Source organism: Accipiter gentilis, chromosome 5, assembly GCF_929443795.1.
Source record: "Accipiter gentilis chromosome 5, bAccGen1.1, whole genome shotgun sequence".
NCBI classification, from domain to species: Eukaryota; Metazoa; Chordata; class Aves; order Accipitriformes; family Accipitridae; genus Astur; species Astur gentilis.
Window position 1 is genome coordinate 33,548,155 of NC_064884.1, and position 17,797 is coordinate 33,565,951.

Sequence of the window (17,797 nt, forward strand, 5' to 3'; positions counted from 1 at the left end):
TAGTCACCACTCCAATTCCCACAAGCCCCATATGACTATGAGCTACATGAGGGGCCACAGACCCATCCACAAAGCCAGGGCAAGAGTCAAAGCCTTGCTGACACAGATGTAGGAAAGCTTCTTGTGCTTTTGTCCCCCTCTGCCCCCTAGAAGTGGTGGTCAGACAAGTCTGTCCTTGAAGTCAATCGGCTCCTACATTTTTTGGTAATTAGTTATGTGCTTCAAGTCCAACCCAGTATTATAGAGTTAGTCAGACTGAAACCTCTGCTAAGGGCTTTCCCACGATATTTTTTACTTTGGACTTGGAAGAAAAGTTCAACTAAAATACAAATGCAGTAAGAGAAGACATTTCAGTTTACTGCTGAACAAAACCTGTTAACTGCACCTCCAAAAGAAGTTTGTCTCATATGCATGTTAAAAAAATGTTTTCAAATAGCTCAGTTTCTTTAATTTTAAAGAGCTAATGACAATTTTTGTTGGAAAACAGAGACGTTTGTAAGTACTGTAAGCTAATAGCTCAGTAGTTGGACATTAGTTCTACTGAAAAAATAAAGCAAATAAAATCCCGTCAGCACTAGGTAAGATTATTATAGATAGCAATTTCAAAACTTCAGAAACACTCTGTATTTACACTGATGGCAGAATCCTACAGTGGCAAGAATAAATCTTGCAGTGCTACGTACTTTCTAGGCACATTTTCTCTTCTTCACCTCAATTTCTCTCTAGGTTTCAATAGCAACTTTAATTACATTCACACTTACTATTTGCTTATTACCAGAAAAAAAGGAGAAGTAAAGTAAAAAAAAGAAGTCAAGTAAGAAGTAGTAGAAGTGTATATAATATATGTAGCTGGTACTGGTAATCTGATTCAACCACTACATAAGCATGTAGTGGCATGGCCACAACACATAAATATACAAATCAGTTTCCTACTTGTTTCCTCTGCTTTACAAAATTCTAAAAAAAAAAACACCAAAAAAAACCAAAAAACAACAACAACAACAACAACAACAACAACAAAACAAAAAGAACCAAAAAACACCCACAAAAACACACCACACCAAACCAATCTGAAGCTGATGTCTGGAGTTTTAAAGCCTTTGATTATCTTGGCTGAACTAACTCATCTAATGATATTTAATCTAGAAAAGCATCCAATTTCATTTTGGAGATACTAATAGATGGTCATCTCACCTACTCCCTCAGCAGTGGGCTCAAAGGGCTCCTGAACCTCACCATCAAGGTGCTCTATCTTCTTCCACACTTCCAGATTCTTCCAGGCATTCCTCCTCCTTAAGCTTTTCTCCAACACATGAAAACCCTTACATCTCTTTCTTCCCATACTGAAATATATGCAGCAAAGCAAGACTCTTCTCAGTTTCCTTAATAGCTAAACATGTAACAGGTAAATTTCTTCATTATTTTTTTTCCTAGACTTCCCAGCACTTGATTTCTTTTCCAACTCCCTAAATCTCCTTTAAAAAGCATTGCATGCAGTTATTCAGTACCTGCTTAAAATCTATGCAAGATGCTGGCAATGATAAACCTTATGCAGCCAAGAAACAATTAATCCTTTTGTTACAGCACTTCACCAGGAGTTTTAAGTTCAACTATTTGTTCAGAATGAGACCTGTATCATCTTCTAGTTTCCAAGCAACAGGCTCTCTGTTGATGTGGCCCACATGATTTTTTTTATTTTTATTTTTTTTACCCTGGAGGTACATGTTTACATTAAGGCTGTCTTGAATCAGCAAACATCCTAGAAATAGATTGCTGAGAAATTCCAATTTCACATACACTATTATACTTACCAGGGTAAAGTGCTAAAGACTCTTACCAAGACTCAGAGTTTGAAGTGCAGGAAAGGAGCAGATACTTTGTTCCTGCTTTTCTTGGTCATGTTCTCTGATAATAGGGAAAGCTTCCCTCCCACATTTTCCCTAGATGTTCCCTGCATGAATGGCAACTATAGGAGTAAAACCCACTATAGCAATAACGGGGAGAAGGGGCAAAAACAAGGCTGGCAGAAGAATGGCTCATCTCTTTTCTTCTGTGCCACAGGAATATACTATCCTGTCACTTCAGCCTCCCAAGGCACACTAAATATGATTACAAACACTTTCCCCCTCTTCCTAAGCCAACTGGAAGAGCAACCATGGGAGACATCACACTGTCAGCTCCTGCTGTAAAACATGCAAAGGCTAATTATGCCATGAAGCAGATCCCAGAAACACACACTCTTGCAGGCAATCTTTGTACACAGGAGAGGCACTTCAATAACCAAAACAAAAACCTCAGCTTCTCTACATATGTATAAGAAGGAACTTCAGTTCATTAGCCACTTAAAAAGCCCAGAGGAAGCTCTCATTGCAGCCAGACTTGGCCCTTCTCATGAAAGCCGTCCAGCCAAGGCAGTGAAGAGCCTGAAGTGAAGATTTAATTCCAAGTTGTTTCAGTAACAGTGTGCTATTGATATGCCCCCTGAATATTGCCCAGAGCCAAGAACACCAACACAGTATAAAGACATAAAGCACAATGAAATCTTAAGTGAATGGGTTGATTCTCCCCTCACTTACACCAATGCCAAGAGCATCTCCATTAAGTAAAAAGTAGCAAGAATGAGACCCTGTAAGTCTCCAGTAAAATCAGGCCAGGCCAGCTGCAAACAAAAGCTATTTAGATATTTTTTTTCTGCTCACTGACACTTGTAAGAGAACAGAACATGTGGAGCTGGAGGAGAGGAAGCCCTTCACAGAAGGGACTGTCCCATCCACATAAGACAAGAAAATAGTAAGGACTGTCCCAGTCTTCATTGTTTCTAAGTGTATCACCAAACCAATTGGTTTCAGAAGGGACACAGTGCTATTCTCTGCAGCTACTTCAATGCACAACAAATAGGACAAAAGATGCAAATGTGTGATGCACATAGTTGAGGGGGCATTTTTTAGCCAAGTAACATGAGGGGGGAAATAAATATATTTGTCAACTAGCATTTTGCTGTAGGAGGTGAGAGAACTGGTGCAGTTGCCATTACTTGACATTTCTGATTCTCCACACCATTATCACAAAGGAAGAAAAAAAGTTATGTTTGAAATCATAAGTGAAGTCACAAAATGCATCTGTGGATGTGGAAATTACTAGAACCTATAATATTCAGACTTGGGATTGTTTCTAAATACCACCTGCAAAAGGTAGGCAGCTGTAACCACCTCAGAAGTTGAAAAGGTGTATTGCATGCTCTCAGTTGTTTCATCCCATACGTTAAATGCACATGAATAAATCTGAGCCTGGGAACAGTATGCATGAGCAGACAGCATTTCAGACACCAGCTCAAAACTCTAAACATCAGTAATAATTCTCAAATCAAAAGGTTGTTTTGGTTTTGGTTTTTTTTTCCATTGTGGACATGATAAACTTGGTGTTCACAAAAGGCTCTCAGTGGTTTACAAACAAGCAGGCTTTCCTGAAACAGGCTTGTGAAAGCACCTGCCCAGTCAAACATCAGACTAGAAATAAGACATCTTTACTAACACCACTGGTTTCTGCCACCAGAGCTGAGTGGGGAAAAAAGTTTAACAAAAGGCCTCTTAACCTCAGGAATTTAAGGAAGCTTTTTCTGTAATTCTCTCTTCTTCAAAGGGTGATGTTCATACAACTTGGTAATGAACAATCTACATCTAGCTACAACAGATTTTCTGCAAGGAGCACAGACCAAGGAAAGACAATCTCTTTGTGGCAAGACAGGTCATTCACATGGGCCTCTTTCAGAACCAAAGACATCCCACTGATAATGCTGACACTGATAGTGGGAGATTCCAACACAAAAACAGATGAAATCACAAGCTCCTCACCAATTTCCCTGGAGCACAGATTTCACTTCACTTCCTCCTTAGGAAACCAGAGCTGAATTGCAACTTCAACAAGGTACAAGATTTAAATTTAAGATGCTGCAGGCAAACCAACTAAGTCTTTTCTTACGGCTGCTGGAATTTCTTGAGAATTCAGAGGTACAGAAGGGAAGAAAGGTAGAGTGCCTTCTGCTGAAATACTCCTTTCTGCCACACCTTTGGTAGAGAACTGAGTCACCCGGTATAAGCCCTCCTCTACGCTCACCTCGGGTGGAAGGAAAAAAGGAAGCAGCAGCATTTATTAAAGAATTTCCAGGCTTCCTCCCCCTACACTTTTTAAATCACCCAGGACACAGGTAAGGAAGGCCTCATCTGCAGAAGACTTTCAAAAGGGAAGCTGTGCACCAGGTTACAAGAGTTTGAGCAATACTGGGCAAGGGCTGAGCAATACTGGGCACATTAAAAGCCAATTAGGGTCTATACAGCTGGGTTCCCATGTACTTACCACCTCACAGGCTTCTCTTTTTTACAAGCAAGTCCATTTACCAACTTACTCAGCAACGGTAGTCTTGTAAAGTGTACATGTAACAAGTCACAAGTTGTTCCATTTATTTGAGTAAATATCTGGTAAATAAAATCATTGGTAAACATTACAAAATTAAATACATTAAAAAAGCTTGCCAGTATACATAAAATTCACAAACATGTACTTCTTTTGAAAAATAAAATATGTTCAGAGCACCCTTGATATAAAATGCCTGACTAGTGTCACCTACCAGCATATGGTAGCTTATTGAACATTTCAGTTAGGACATTTTCGAGGAGGGAGCAGGGATCTCTCTTCTGTTCTTGCTTTTACAAGTAAGAGAGCCCAAGTTAAGAAGTCTCCCCACTTCTCAGGGTACAGCCATAAACAAAAACTATAATATTCTTTGCCTACCTTAATAGGAGAGGAATCTGCATTCGATTAAGACCACATCACTAAATGCAAGAGCAGTGCTTGTAATTCATTTTGGTAGCACTGTCTTTCTTCCACTGTGAAGCAGCTTTTAAATGGTGATGGACATTTCTCTAGATATCACTGCAGGCCTTTATTCAGTATAGGTTAGCACAGTTCCAAGACATCATGAGGTGGAGAGGAAATGATCTGGCAAAGCATCAAAGTCAATCAAATAACTTTTAAGTCTACAAATTAAGCCCTTAAAACTCCCAATTCTCATATGCTGCAGTCTAAACAATGAGATATGATGAAATTCTTTACTGGGCTGCTTTAAGGGTATTTAGAAAAATGGCAGCACTCATTTTAGTAATCTAAATTGGTACCTTCTGGTAGCAAATTTGCTATAACCACCATTTAAATAATTTACTGTAACAAACTTTTCCTTCCATCCATGTGAAACAGTATTCACAACCCACTCCATAATTTATGTACAGACAAGCACAAGAAACTTGACATCCATGAGTTAAATGTACAGCCAACTTAAAAAAACCGTTATCCAACTAGTTGCAAGGAGAAGTCTCCTAGCTCTGTAAATTTACAAGATCTTCTGGTTCACCACATAGGCTTGCTGCCCCTCATCACTAACTCTTGGATTCTTCACTTGCTTCAGTATTCCTCAAGTGAAAGTTGAGCAGCATCCAAATTGTTGATATTCTTGATAAAAAAATTGACACTTAAAAAAGAACTCTTAAAACACACAAAAGAAATTCCTTGAGTCAAAACAACAAAATCAAAAAATTTGTGGAGAAAGACAACTATTTTAATAAAGGTCTTGTATTCAAAGTCCCATTTCCCTTGCCATGTCTTTTACAGAGTGCTACTGCTTCAAGTTATTTATATACTCTTCTTTTGAGGGGGACTGAGTTTCCTCATTCCTCTTATCCGAGTTAGCAGCTCTTTGATAAATTCCTAGGAAAAAAGATTAGAAAATAAGTAATTTTTATGATACCAGAATACCATGGTTTTGAGCTAAAAAAAATCAAAGCAAACTACACATTTTTATTTAAGCTTTTACTGCTAAGCTGTAGTTTCTCCAGCCTGATCTCCAGGAACCTTATATGCATACTCTCATTGCACAGTAGAGGTGTGAACAACTACCTTTTCCTCTGCATGAGTGCTCAGGCTCAGCTGCTAGCCATCTTTCAGGCTTTTATTACACAGGGCCTTCTACCAACTGTTGAATCAAGCAAGATCTATGGCTAAATACAATGCAAATAGTCAAAACAAACTTTCACAGTTTAAGCCTGCACAGAAATCAGCACTCCTGCCAAAAGGTGTTTCTCTCGCCACTCTCCATGCCGGCACTAGCATTTTGGTTGGCTGCATACTCAGCTGGAACAGGAAGCTGATCTGGCTAAAGACTCAGCCATTTTTCCTCTTGCTCTGCTACTTTCCCATGCTGGCTCAGCTCTCTGACCAGGCTCACCACTAGCCCCCACACTAACACTCATGCCAGTCTGAGGCAAGGCAGGAACAAGAAGCCAGAGGTAGCACCACTGGCTTATTCCGGTTGTGGAGCTCAGTGAATGACACTATTCTAAAAAAAATAAAAAAAAAATCTCATGGACCAAGTTTTTATTCACAGTGATATTTTCCCCAGTTTCAGCAGATCTTCTCTTTTTAAATTGTGGGAGAACAGAAGCTTGGGGAGTTACATAATTTTCTGAAATCCTTTTGGTGTACAATTTCTTATAACTACAGATGTATTAAAAGCTAGATCATCCCCTTACTGTCACATTGGGGCAATAATGTTTACCCACAGTACTATGTATACCCCTACAAAAAGGTTCTTGGCTAAATGATTTGGTAATATAAACATGGAATGCAATTATGGATTTAGTCAGTCAAGTTCACATGAAAGGCCAGGCTGGATGGGGCTTTAAGCAGCCTGGTCTAGTGGAAGGTGTCCCTGCCCATGACAGGGGGAGCGGAACTAGATGATCTTTAAAAGTCCCTTCCAACCCAAACCATTCTATGAAAGTGCAAAAAGCATGACTTCCTAGCTGAATGCTTGAGGCTAAAGATTCCAGTGAACAAGGTCACCACCTAAAGGACAACACAGTACCTCTCAAAAAAAGTCACAGGTGCTACACTGTGCATAAGGAACATCTCTGTAAATGTGCATTTTAACTTGAGAAATATGTCATGTTTCTCTGGTGGAACCACAATCCCAGCAGGTATCACCTCAACAGAGCAATTTCCTTTCCTGACAGTTCATGCACATCTATACTGTACTGCATGTACTGTTGCACCACAGTTATTGTTGCACCAACACTAGCTGTGGCTTCAACTAACAACAGCAAAGGCAGAGCAGCATACGTGTCAGTGTGGGCTACAAATGCTCACCAAGAACTTTTTATATTCTGTCTTCAACCCCTGAACTTAACTAGATCAAGGCCAGTACAGGAATACATCTATGTATATCAATATTACATTTCCCATCTGGAATGACAGGTAGCCCAAAGATATGATCAGAAAAGCAGATTTGTTAAGACCCCAAATCTTCCCCCTCCATCCTCTAGAAGCTGTCTTTTTCCACATAGGCACAAGCCACTGCAACAATATCTACTCTGAACTTGTCAGAGTACAGTACTTATCCATTCAGAGGTCAGAAAAAGGAGGGAGACAGGTTTACTCTAAAAATTCACAGCTTGCAATGCACTATGCATTGGTTCTGTATTATCCTTTCATCATTGTAAAGACCTGCTAGATAATTCAAAACTAATGTGGCATGGTGCTGTTTGAAACATACAAGCACACGTTAGGATTTTTTACTATCAAACTGAAATGAAGCCCTGCAGTGAAATCGCTACAGAAATAAACTCTCTAATGTGATCTTAACAGATTTTTACTTGGGATTAATGCAATTAGCATTGCCTTTCAGCAGTTCTTTCCATAAAAAAAGCTATACTCCCATGCCAAAACATCAGATTAAGACAGCTTTGGGAAGGAATGGGCTGAAGTTCAGTTCTTCCCTTTGAAAGACTTTATTAGTCATCTGTTAAAGCCACAAATACTCTACACCACCTTCACTCACCATCAAGGCAGCAACAAGACACTGCAGCTAGAAACTGTCAACTGCTTCACAGAAGTTAAAAGCAAAAGCATTACAGGAAGGGGCATCTGCAGAGTGGACAGGGAAATCTATGATACTCTGTGCCCATTTGGGATATCCCTGTTTTAGAGACACCTCTGCCATTTCTCTGTCCATTTTCTCCCACAACTCGGATGAGTTTGGAGCCTGTTTCCCTTGGATATGAAAGGCAGCCAGGGGTCAGTTGCTTTTCAATATGACATTACAGCAAGGGAGGGGAGTTCTGCCCTTATATTCTGAAGCAGTACCACAAGCACCTTATCTTGCAAAACAAGATTTGCTTGAAGTTTTCAAGCAAGTTTCACACAACATAGAAACCTCAGTGCTGCCAAAATAAACCAAACTGTAAGGGAAACCCCCTAAGCAGATCTGAGGTAGTTGAGTCTGTTACTACAGAAGGGAGCTGTATTCACTTAAAGAAGTACGTATAGTAATTGAAAATGCTTTACCCCAGGAACCATTTTTCTTGAAACAAAGGTCTGCAGTACCAAACAGTAAAACGCAAGGAACATTTTGTATGTGGCAGACATTTTACATAATGCAGTAGGGCTGTTGTGTACATCCCCTGGGTGTGCAAACTACAGCATTGGTTCAGTACATTTCTGATTCAAGTATCATTTCACATCTGACACTTATATGGAGCCAGCTGTCATTAACACAGCTGTGCTCCAGTGCTTGTGCCTTTGTTTTACAGCTCCCCATCAAGGAAAGGCAGCATTTCTAGAAAAGATGTGCATTTTCCCTCTTGGAGGCAGGAAAGGAGACTTCACAGCACTTCAATAAGCCTTCACTTTATAACTAACCAACTCAGCTTTATGACAGTAATACCCATTTGTTTTCTTTAAACATCACTCAAAAACTGCAGTTTTACTCCTTGTGGACATTTGAGTAGAGGCTTAATATCCACATCTATCTCAACCTCATATACAAAAATCATTTTACACAGAGCATTTTATTGAAATCCCCTCTAGGAGATATGCTAAAGCTTAGCATCATGCATTTGAAAGCTGATCGTGTATCAATCTATGTTAAAAGTAGTTCTGTTACACAGGTTGGATTATCTACTTATATAATACTTAATTCAGAGTTGGAAAACACTTAACAATAACTCAGCTAAAGACCTAAGAACTTAGGAATTATTCCTTAGAGGGCTACAGCAAGAAATACACAGGCCACATCTACTTTTAATAGAAGAAAAATCTGGTACCAGAACTTCAGGCCTTGGTAAATTAAAAAAAAAAAAAAAAGGCAAAAGTGTACACAAACTCAGTTTAAATTCTTTTTACAGATTTTCTGCAAGACCACCACCTTTAAATACAGTTGTTACAAATGTTGAGAGCCCTGTTAATTTATAATACAAAATCATTGTTTCTAGAAGACATCTTTCTAATACCAAAGGCAAATTTAAAATGAGACAGAGACTAAATCTACAGTTCATTTGAACTCATCTATACTCAGCCTTAGGCATTTGTCTTCTCCCTTCTCTAACACCTTCCCTTGAATCAAAGGCATTCAGTGCAGCAAAAGCATTCATCTAATGCAGAATAAAAAAATAAAGCTGACAAACAAAGGTGAAATGATAATTCAGGATAGGGGAAGAAACCACCTCTCTGCTTTGGAGGTGTGATTCATTGTTTTAATGAGGTCATTTGACAGGCAATGAATTCAAGACTTCCTATTCAAGTCTTCCAATTAATTCTGGAGACTAATTAGACTCTTGTCTCTCCAGATTTCTCTTCCACAAACAGTACACATGTAGTAGGACTAGTTCTTAAACCAGAATTTAGGGGCTTTAGTCCACCTGCTTCACTAGAGCATGAAATGAATCCTAAACCAGCTTTCCTCCACAGCTTTACCTCCCTGCAGCCAAGTAAAAAAAAAAAAATCATCAAGATTTCCTTGACAGTTTGCCCAAGGGTATTTCCTAGAGCGACCCTGACTGGTTGGATGTAAAAAAAGCCAAGTCAGCCTGGAGAGCAATCCCCACAACTACTTGGGGAAGCAACTAAACCATAGCTCAAAAGTGCCATCTGAATGGGGAGAAGAAAAAAAAAAGATAAAAAGAAAGAGGGAATCCTACTGCCAAACACCTTCCCTTCCACACAGGCTCAAACCTGAAGCCAATTGTACAGGAAGAAGGGAACTGACAAGGCACACATGCTTTGGGAGAATGGGGCCAGAAACTGCCTTCTATTAGCAGGAACTGGCACAGCCTCTCAGGTGAGGCCATGGCACCATCAGTGCCCAGAGGAAGACATTACACAGCAATTTAGCTTCTCCGTGAGGCCTGTCCAAGGCATTGACTACATACCACAAAGCTTAGCTGTCATCAACACAAGCAGTTAAGTTATTCTCCAATTAGGCAGCATGTAAACAAGCACAGCTTATTCTTGTCAAATCACCATTTATCCCTCTATTCTAACAATATTGCTATAGGTACTTCTAAGTTTTATTCAGGAGTACTTGCAGAAATGAAAACATGCAAGCTTAATTCCCCCAACACTGTAGTACAATATAGGGCAGATCTCAGCAGGCATATAAACAGTCTTAGTTCACTGAATTCAGTGGTCAAATGGATGAACAAGTAATCATGTTTTTCTAGAAACCCCCCTGCATTGCTTTAAAACATGCACGTTTCTTCACTTTTTTACCCCACAAAGTGTCCTATTTGATTTTGAGTAATATGGACATATATTACAGTTAACTGTGGCTTAATCTTTCACCAGCCATCAGCTGAACTGCAATAAATGTCTATGAGCTCCTAGGCTCACCCAAATGTAAGGCAGTACACTGCACTGAGGCTTTAGGGCACATCTTCAGTTACTATTGCTTCGAGTAGGTTTCCTACATATGCTGCCTTGCAATTACACTAAAAAAAACCAAACAGTAACATTAACTTGAAATAATTCATAACATAGTAGGACCAAAAAAAACATATGATCCTTCAAAAGTCTAGAGGTTCCATTCCAGAAAGGTTGAGCTTTCTATTCATGTCCGCACACTGAATACATACATTATCTGAAGACATACCCAAAATAGTTTTTAGTTTTAAAAACCACAGTTCCTGGACCACTCTAAAAAGCTGCATCACAAGCCTGTCATTTGCTACAGCTACAAATTAAACTTGGGGAAACATATAGTTAAGCAAATACATCTTTACCTTTCTCAAAATTAAGTGTTAAAAGCTGCTGAAATAGCCCAGCCACTGAAGTAACTGAGCAGTCAGCAACTTAAATCTCTGCCCAAATTCTCCAGAGAATATGCACAACAATTTAATATAGTTTCTTTGGAAATCATATTGGAAATTTTTATTAATTAAAAATTCCCAGCAAAACAACTTTTTTATGATGCAACTTCATCTCCCTTTTCTCCCATTTTGCACTGGGTGAAGAATTATACTAACAAGATGGTCTGGATAGATTTAATCCTGCCTAAATGGGAGAGATCTCCAGTCCATTTGCCTGAAGCTTTGTATATTTCTGAGAAAGGAAAGCAGCAAAGAAACCCCAAGCCTAATTTAGCTAGTTCTTTTCAAGGATTAGTTATCTGCAGACATTGTGTTGCTCAACTGCATCTTTGAGTCAGTAAACATAAAAATTGCCCACTCATTGGATTTCTCTCCCATAGTAGTTCAAGAGTCTCATCATCATTTCTCCTGTCATCACTTTGGCAGTCCCACCAGTGGAAGCTCTAATTCACATCAGCCACAAATATTTCAGATTTTCTCCAAAGCCCAGTCTAAATGGGTGGTCTTGCTGCTACCAATAGCAGAGCTACAATAACACAGATTTAGCCAGCCTCATTCTAAGCATATGTCTTGACAAAACCTCATTGATTTCATGCCCACAACTGTCATCCTATTCTAAATAAGAGCATATTGTCAAGTATCAAAACCCTATCATCAAGATTAGAGATTATATTTAAATTTCTTTCTTACATTCACTGCTAACATGAGACTCAAAATTCCCTGTGACCTACATTAAGATTCTCCATCACAAACAGAACCAAGGCAGCAACTTGTCAAAGGTCTGAGTGAGATTTTCCACAGGTGACGCATGGCACTGAGTGAAACAATGGCACATGGGTGATGCAGGAGGAGGATGCTACTCCCTGCTCCTTTTCAACCACAGAATTGTAAATCCAAGATTTGGTTATGGCACTGATTTTGCAGATAGCATACCCTTTAAGCCTGTGCAGTCCTAAAAATGAATTGCTATTCTCTCACATCAAGCCTTGTCTTATGTCAAGACTGCATGACATGTACTGCTTTTGAGCTAGGTATGATAGTAACAGAAGAGAGAAGGGGAAGCAGAGAAAGTGTAAGCTATCTGAAGAATACTTCTAGCATTGTTTAATTTTGCACGGTGGGAAGACCATCATCATGTCTCAAAACACTGTCCACATTTGAGATCCCAAAGCCTATGCCCCGAGTCAGGCAGCTACTCAACTTCTCTTCAACACTTGCAACTTAACTACAAAAAGCAGAGATATTGTGGCTCAAGTAAAAGGATGTAAAGTATAAATATAAGTCACATATTGCAGTGATTAACACCAATAAAAACACATACTTTACAGTTTGTTAGTTACCAGATGTATCTCTTAGCCACTGGGTTTTTTTTAACTGTCACATTTGTAGAAACAGCCAAGTTGGCAAATTGTGCCCAGAAATTATTTTTAGTTTCTGGCACATTTTACAAAACTAACTTTTAATGACTGAATGACACAGTCACACTGCATACAAATCTTGATTAGCAAATCAAGATTTTAATTTAAGGATCATTAATGTAAACTTAAATAGCACCCAAAAATCATACTGACTGTGCACACTTCCCTCATTAACCTTTAGTCACCCTGTTTGGGTAAACTACCTGACTCTTGACAACAAGGTTCCCACATTAAGCATACTTCCATACAAATTAAAATAACAGCTGTTAACAGCTACCTTAGAAAAGCTTTTAAAATTTTAGACCACATTCAACAGCCAAGCATATTTCCCTCAGAAGAAAGGTTTCATAGCAGTTCCTCACAAGTTACTGTCAGCTACTATCTTCAGCCAATTTATAAAGAGACTGAGAATTCCTTCCACCTGTCAAGTGACCTGGATAACTCTGCTTCTTCTGATGAAAAGTCAATCCAGAACACATGCAAAAGTCCCTCAGTCTTTCCTTAACCTTTAGTCTAAGTGAAAGACACTAAGCAAAACTGACTTAAGTTTGTTTAGTTTTGTTTTTTTAAACAGTTGGGATAAGAGCTTCAAGTTATTAAGCTTTCTTCCTGTACTGTTTTTCCTTATGTTCTGAATAGTGGAGATAAATTACATAATTTTTTCCTCAGTTAGGGATTACTGCCTTTTGCAAACTGTATAACTCTTGATGCTAAAATTCCTAGTGCACTTGATTGACTGTATTTGATTGGTCAGGAGAAATTCTATCAGCTCACATCCATTCTCCACAAATCTTCTAGAAACCCTTTCACAAACCAATTACCACAATAGTTTTGAATGGTCTGCAAATACAAGAGGATTGCAGATTTTCTAGACGAGGTGTGGATCCACATATAGCAAGTTTAAGCCAACTTAAAGGCTCTTCTTCGTCTACACATGGCAAGTTCAAAGTCACTATTTTTAAGTGGCCTGAGTTAACAGTCATGCAGTATTACTGGGCTTATGCTACAGATGAAGAAAACCTGCTGTTGTGAAAACAGTCCTGGGAGATGACTCCCATTTTAGCAACCATCCTTACAGAAGAGTAGATTAAGCACTCCTCTCAACTTGGCTATCTCAAAAGATTGTCAAGGAAGACTGATATTTGCTCAGGTAAAAGAGCTGCCTCCATCCTGTCAGCAGAGGGCTGAAGAGACAAGTCACAATTTCAGTATTAAAATTTCACCTTGATCCCTTGATCCAAGTGCCTTGAGGGCAGTCAAGCACACATGTCCAGGATGTTTCCTGCAAACTGCCATGCCAACTTAATTTACTGGCACGGCACAAATATTTCCTGCAGTTCTGTGACCAAGGTTTCCAGTGGAAAACTCACTAACATCTGTCATGTACCCTTATCAGACCTCTGAAATTTGTCCTTGCATTAAGTGTCAAGCCTCAAAGCTAAGAAAAATAGTTCATATTACATGTTCAATGAAGGAGGAAGAAAGGTAATTATTTGATTCTCTGCTTTCCTCATCCACCTTCAGAAAACATGGAGATAAGAGGTCAGCACATGAGTGGCTGCTAAACTCTTGGTAACCTGTTCCTCCCACCCACTCATGACCCCCACTTTCTCTCACTAGCCTGTGACAAGAACCATGTCAGGGTCCACATGCCATATCAGTCTTCACACCTATCTTATGAAGAAAAACTAAGGTTCAGTGGCAATTGCTGAGAGACAGCTGGAGGAGGCTGACAGCGGCCATCTGTAGTGTATCATTACTACAGTGCGACATCTGAAGAGTTGCTTTTTGGCCTGGCATCTCCATAATGGGCCCTGTGTGTTATCTGCTGTGAGGAAACCAAGGTACAACACAGACCAAGCTATACAAGTGTTATTATGAGAGTCTTTCTGGGTCAGTTCCCTACACTGTCAAAAAGTTAGTACTAGCAACTGTAATAGCAATTCTGGAGAATTCTCCCAATCTACCCCAGGAATCAATAAAAATGGAAGATCCCTGAAGAAAGTACCTGATGGACAGGGAAGTGTCTATTTAACCATACCAGTGATTCTTCCTGACAGCCTGACTATCCTTAAGTCCCAGTAGTTTAAGTAGCTACAGCTGCAGATGTTAGAGGAACCCAACTACATGCAGCCTTGTTTCAAAAACCAAATGCCTGGCCTCTAGTCATGCACAGCTGAAAGGTCCCTGACCAGGGGAATCCTAAAGCCACCCACTCTATTAAATACTGCTCAGCAGCCACTGGTGGGAAAGCACTGACTCCAAATTGAATGAAGAAACTGACCTACAACCAAGACTGTTTTGTTTTGTTGGGTTTTTTTTTGGGGGGGGGGGGGGTGGTGTTACAAAAAGTCCAAGTTTTTGTTACAATATTTACTCTTCCTAGTAAGCACTCATTACTATGAGAAGTAGACTATATTGGCACTGGACACATTAATGGATATTCAAGCTGAAAGTCGAGGGTTTTTTAACTAAATCCTGCTAGTTTAGATTATTCCACCATTGTATTCAAGTCCATTCACAGAAACAATTAGCTCAGCTGCATATCTACATAACAGTTCTCAGAATAAACAATTTTGCTGTCAGAGATAAATGGCTTCACATTGAAGAGCACACAGTCCATCTCTCAAGTTGACATTTCATGCAAATATAGTAGGGTTTTAACCATCTGATGAGAATTGTGTTTAGTTCTCTTGCAACATGACAGCTTTAAGCATCAGTAAAGTCAATAAGGACAGAGTACAATACTGATACTTCAGCTGGAATAATCAGCAGTTCCTCTACAGGGCCCAATCCTGTTCTTACTGTAGTCAAGTGACAGGCACAAACATTCCCAGGATATAAAGCCCCAAGCCCATCAGCTGCCCACTAATATTCCTATATTTACTTTATCATGAGTAAAAATGAAAGTTACTTTAGCTTGAATATAGCTACACTTTCCACACATAAGTAGTATTTAAGAAAAGTCTTTTTACCTCTGTTGGTTTGTAGCAATCTACAAGAGTTTCCTAGAAGCAAAATATGAAAGCATCAGTTCCAATACAGAATAACAGTGAACATAAACAAGTCTACAGTATGAAACCTGGCAAGAGTGGGGAAAGAAAAGAAGCAAGAACCAGGAATCACTGGATGAAGATGCTACTGAAAACCAAGCTTTATAGCAAGTCACCTTTGCTCCCTAGGTGGATCAGAATGTTTTGCAACAGGAGAAAAGCGATGGCTTCTTACTCCAGGTTGGAGGTTACAAAATCCCTCTCTCCAAGAAAAACTGGGAAGGAGAATCCTAGAACACTTCTCCCAGCAATACATATGTGAAGAGTAGCTTTCTGTGAGGGCACCACAGTCTTTGTAATGCAGAAATACAGATGTTAACTGGGTCAGGCATTCCTAGCAGGGCAGCTGCAACAGCTAGGTTAGGCAGAAGCAGCAAAGCTATTTATGAATGCTGAGTCAACAGCCTGGGGCCATGCCCCATATCTCCGTGGCTGGACAGTGGGCACTGAGAAAAGGGTGCCAAAAGGCACTGCAAATCAGATGTGGAGCATTTAACCACCACATTAGTCACCCCCCAGAAGTGAGCTGAGGGCAAACTACTACTCTGGGACAGTTTTCCTTCCTTTAGTGCATCTGAAAAGATTATAAACAGGGACCCTCATATTGGTTTTATATCTTGATTTAGATATATGAATCTCTATGAAGACAATAATGTTTCTTTTCTTCTACTCCTCATTCTTCCATTCATTAACTTCTACCTCAAGCAGGATTCAGAGAATTAGAGAGCTGGTTTGAATTGTACCATTTCAGCAGACAGCTTCTGAATTTCCCTACTAAGTTCTGTTGCCGATCATATTAACCTTTCCTGAAGCTTTTAGACAAGTTACTCCAAGATAACTCAATGGGTTCCAATTTCTAGCTAGTATAGACAGAGAAAAAATTTTCAGTATCCCAAGGACAAGGGAGGATTTCTGGTCTGTATGTACATGCATGTATATTTCTGCTGCTGCAGTGAATCACAGAAACTATCTGGTCATCATTAACTGACTCTCAACTACATCATTTTCCTACGCGACTGTTGTTTATTTTTATGTGTTTTCTGTTCTTTGTTTTATATACTTGTAAAAATTAGAACGAGTCTAATCTGTCTCAGCATATCTCCCTATATTACTGGATTCTTTGAACTTTTATTTACTCCTGTTATCACCTACCTTCCATTAATTTTTTATCCTAAAGGATTTTGATTACCTTTGTACAGTCCAGTAGATTATGCTAAACTTGGGCCTAGGAACCTCTCAGTTCTTATTCTATGCTTACAGTGGTTTCAGTCAAACACAAGATATGGACCCAGATGCATTAATTCAGCCACATTCTGATTTAAAATTAGAAAATAGTATTACCTGTAATTTGAGAGCTCTCTCCTCTTCATTAGCTGCATCAAGAAGGTCATCAATGTCAATTTCTACATCTGGCATCTCTTCTTCCTGAAAAGCAAGAATTCCCACTTAGTCTATAGAGATATCCTTTAAGCTAGCTCAAAAGCAGCCTAGTGATAGTACACAACCCCATCCGCCTGGAGCCAGACAAGGAGGAAATCAGCAAAGGACAGTGGCCTGATTCCTTGCTCCCAGGCCAGCAGAAGGCCAAGCCCCAGCCACACAGGAGGTGACAGCCCTTAAGCAACCCCTTCCTCACAGCTGGGAGTCATGTTACTAACCCATGCCCAGCAGCATAAGTCATACTATTCTTACAGTACTGAGCAAGAGATGAAGAAGAGGTCACGGAAGAAGCAGCAGATAAAAGCTGCAGCAAGACATGAAATTGCTTTGAAAACATTCTTGATTGGACTGCTTATTTTGTTACACTATGGAAGATCTCCCTCACTTAAAGTTGTCTTACAAGGATGTCATGCACATCCCATCAGAAGAGCTAAGATTTCCAGTGCCAACAGTGAAGCATTAAATCTAAGGCATACAGTATTTCAGAGAATTTTTTTAAACCTCCTCCACCCATACACTTCTGCTTTTGCATCACCAGCACATCAGACACACTGTTCCCTGAGTCAGAGCAGCAGTCCACACATTTTGAAGGACCCCTGAGCACTAGAATCGTAATGAGAATTAGTCATCCACAGACACCACCATTTATTGCATTTACAATTAAGAAAAAAAATATTCTGCTGGCCATTTTTTGCAT

At 39.5% G+C, this 17,797-nt stretch overlaps 1 protein-coding gene across 1 annotated transcript in view; it reads right to left on the reverse strand.

Moving 5' to 3' along the window:
* Nucleotides 1-4,480: 4,480 nt before the first annotated feature.
* Nucleotides 4,481-17,797, reverse strand: part of PPP1R14C (protein phosphatase 1 regulatory inhibitor subunit 14C) — a 53,390-nt gene continuing 40,073 nt past the window's right edge. Inside the window, exons 2-4 of the mRNA XM_049801304.1 lie at nucleotides 17,002-17,085; nucleotides 15,583-15,615; nucleotides 4,481-5,757 (exon numbers count right to left, since the gene is read on the reverse strand). Of these exons, the coding sequence (XP_049657261.1) occupies nucleotides 5,683-5,757; nucleotides 15,583-15,615; nucleotides 17,002-17,085 (192 nt within the window). The 3' untranslated portion in view covers nucleotides 4,481-5,682. The remainder of the gene's footprint in view (nucleotides 5,758-15,582; nucleotides 15,616-17,001; nucleotides 17,086-17,797) is intronic.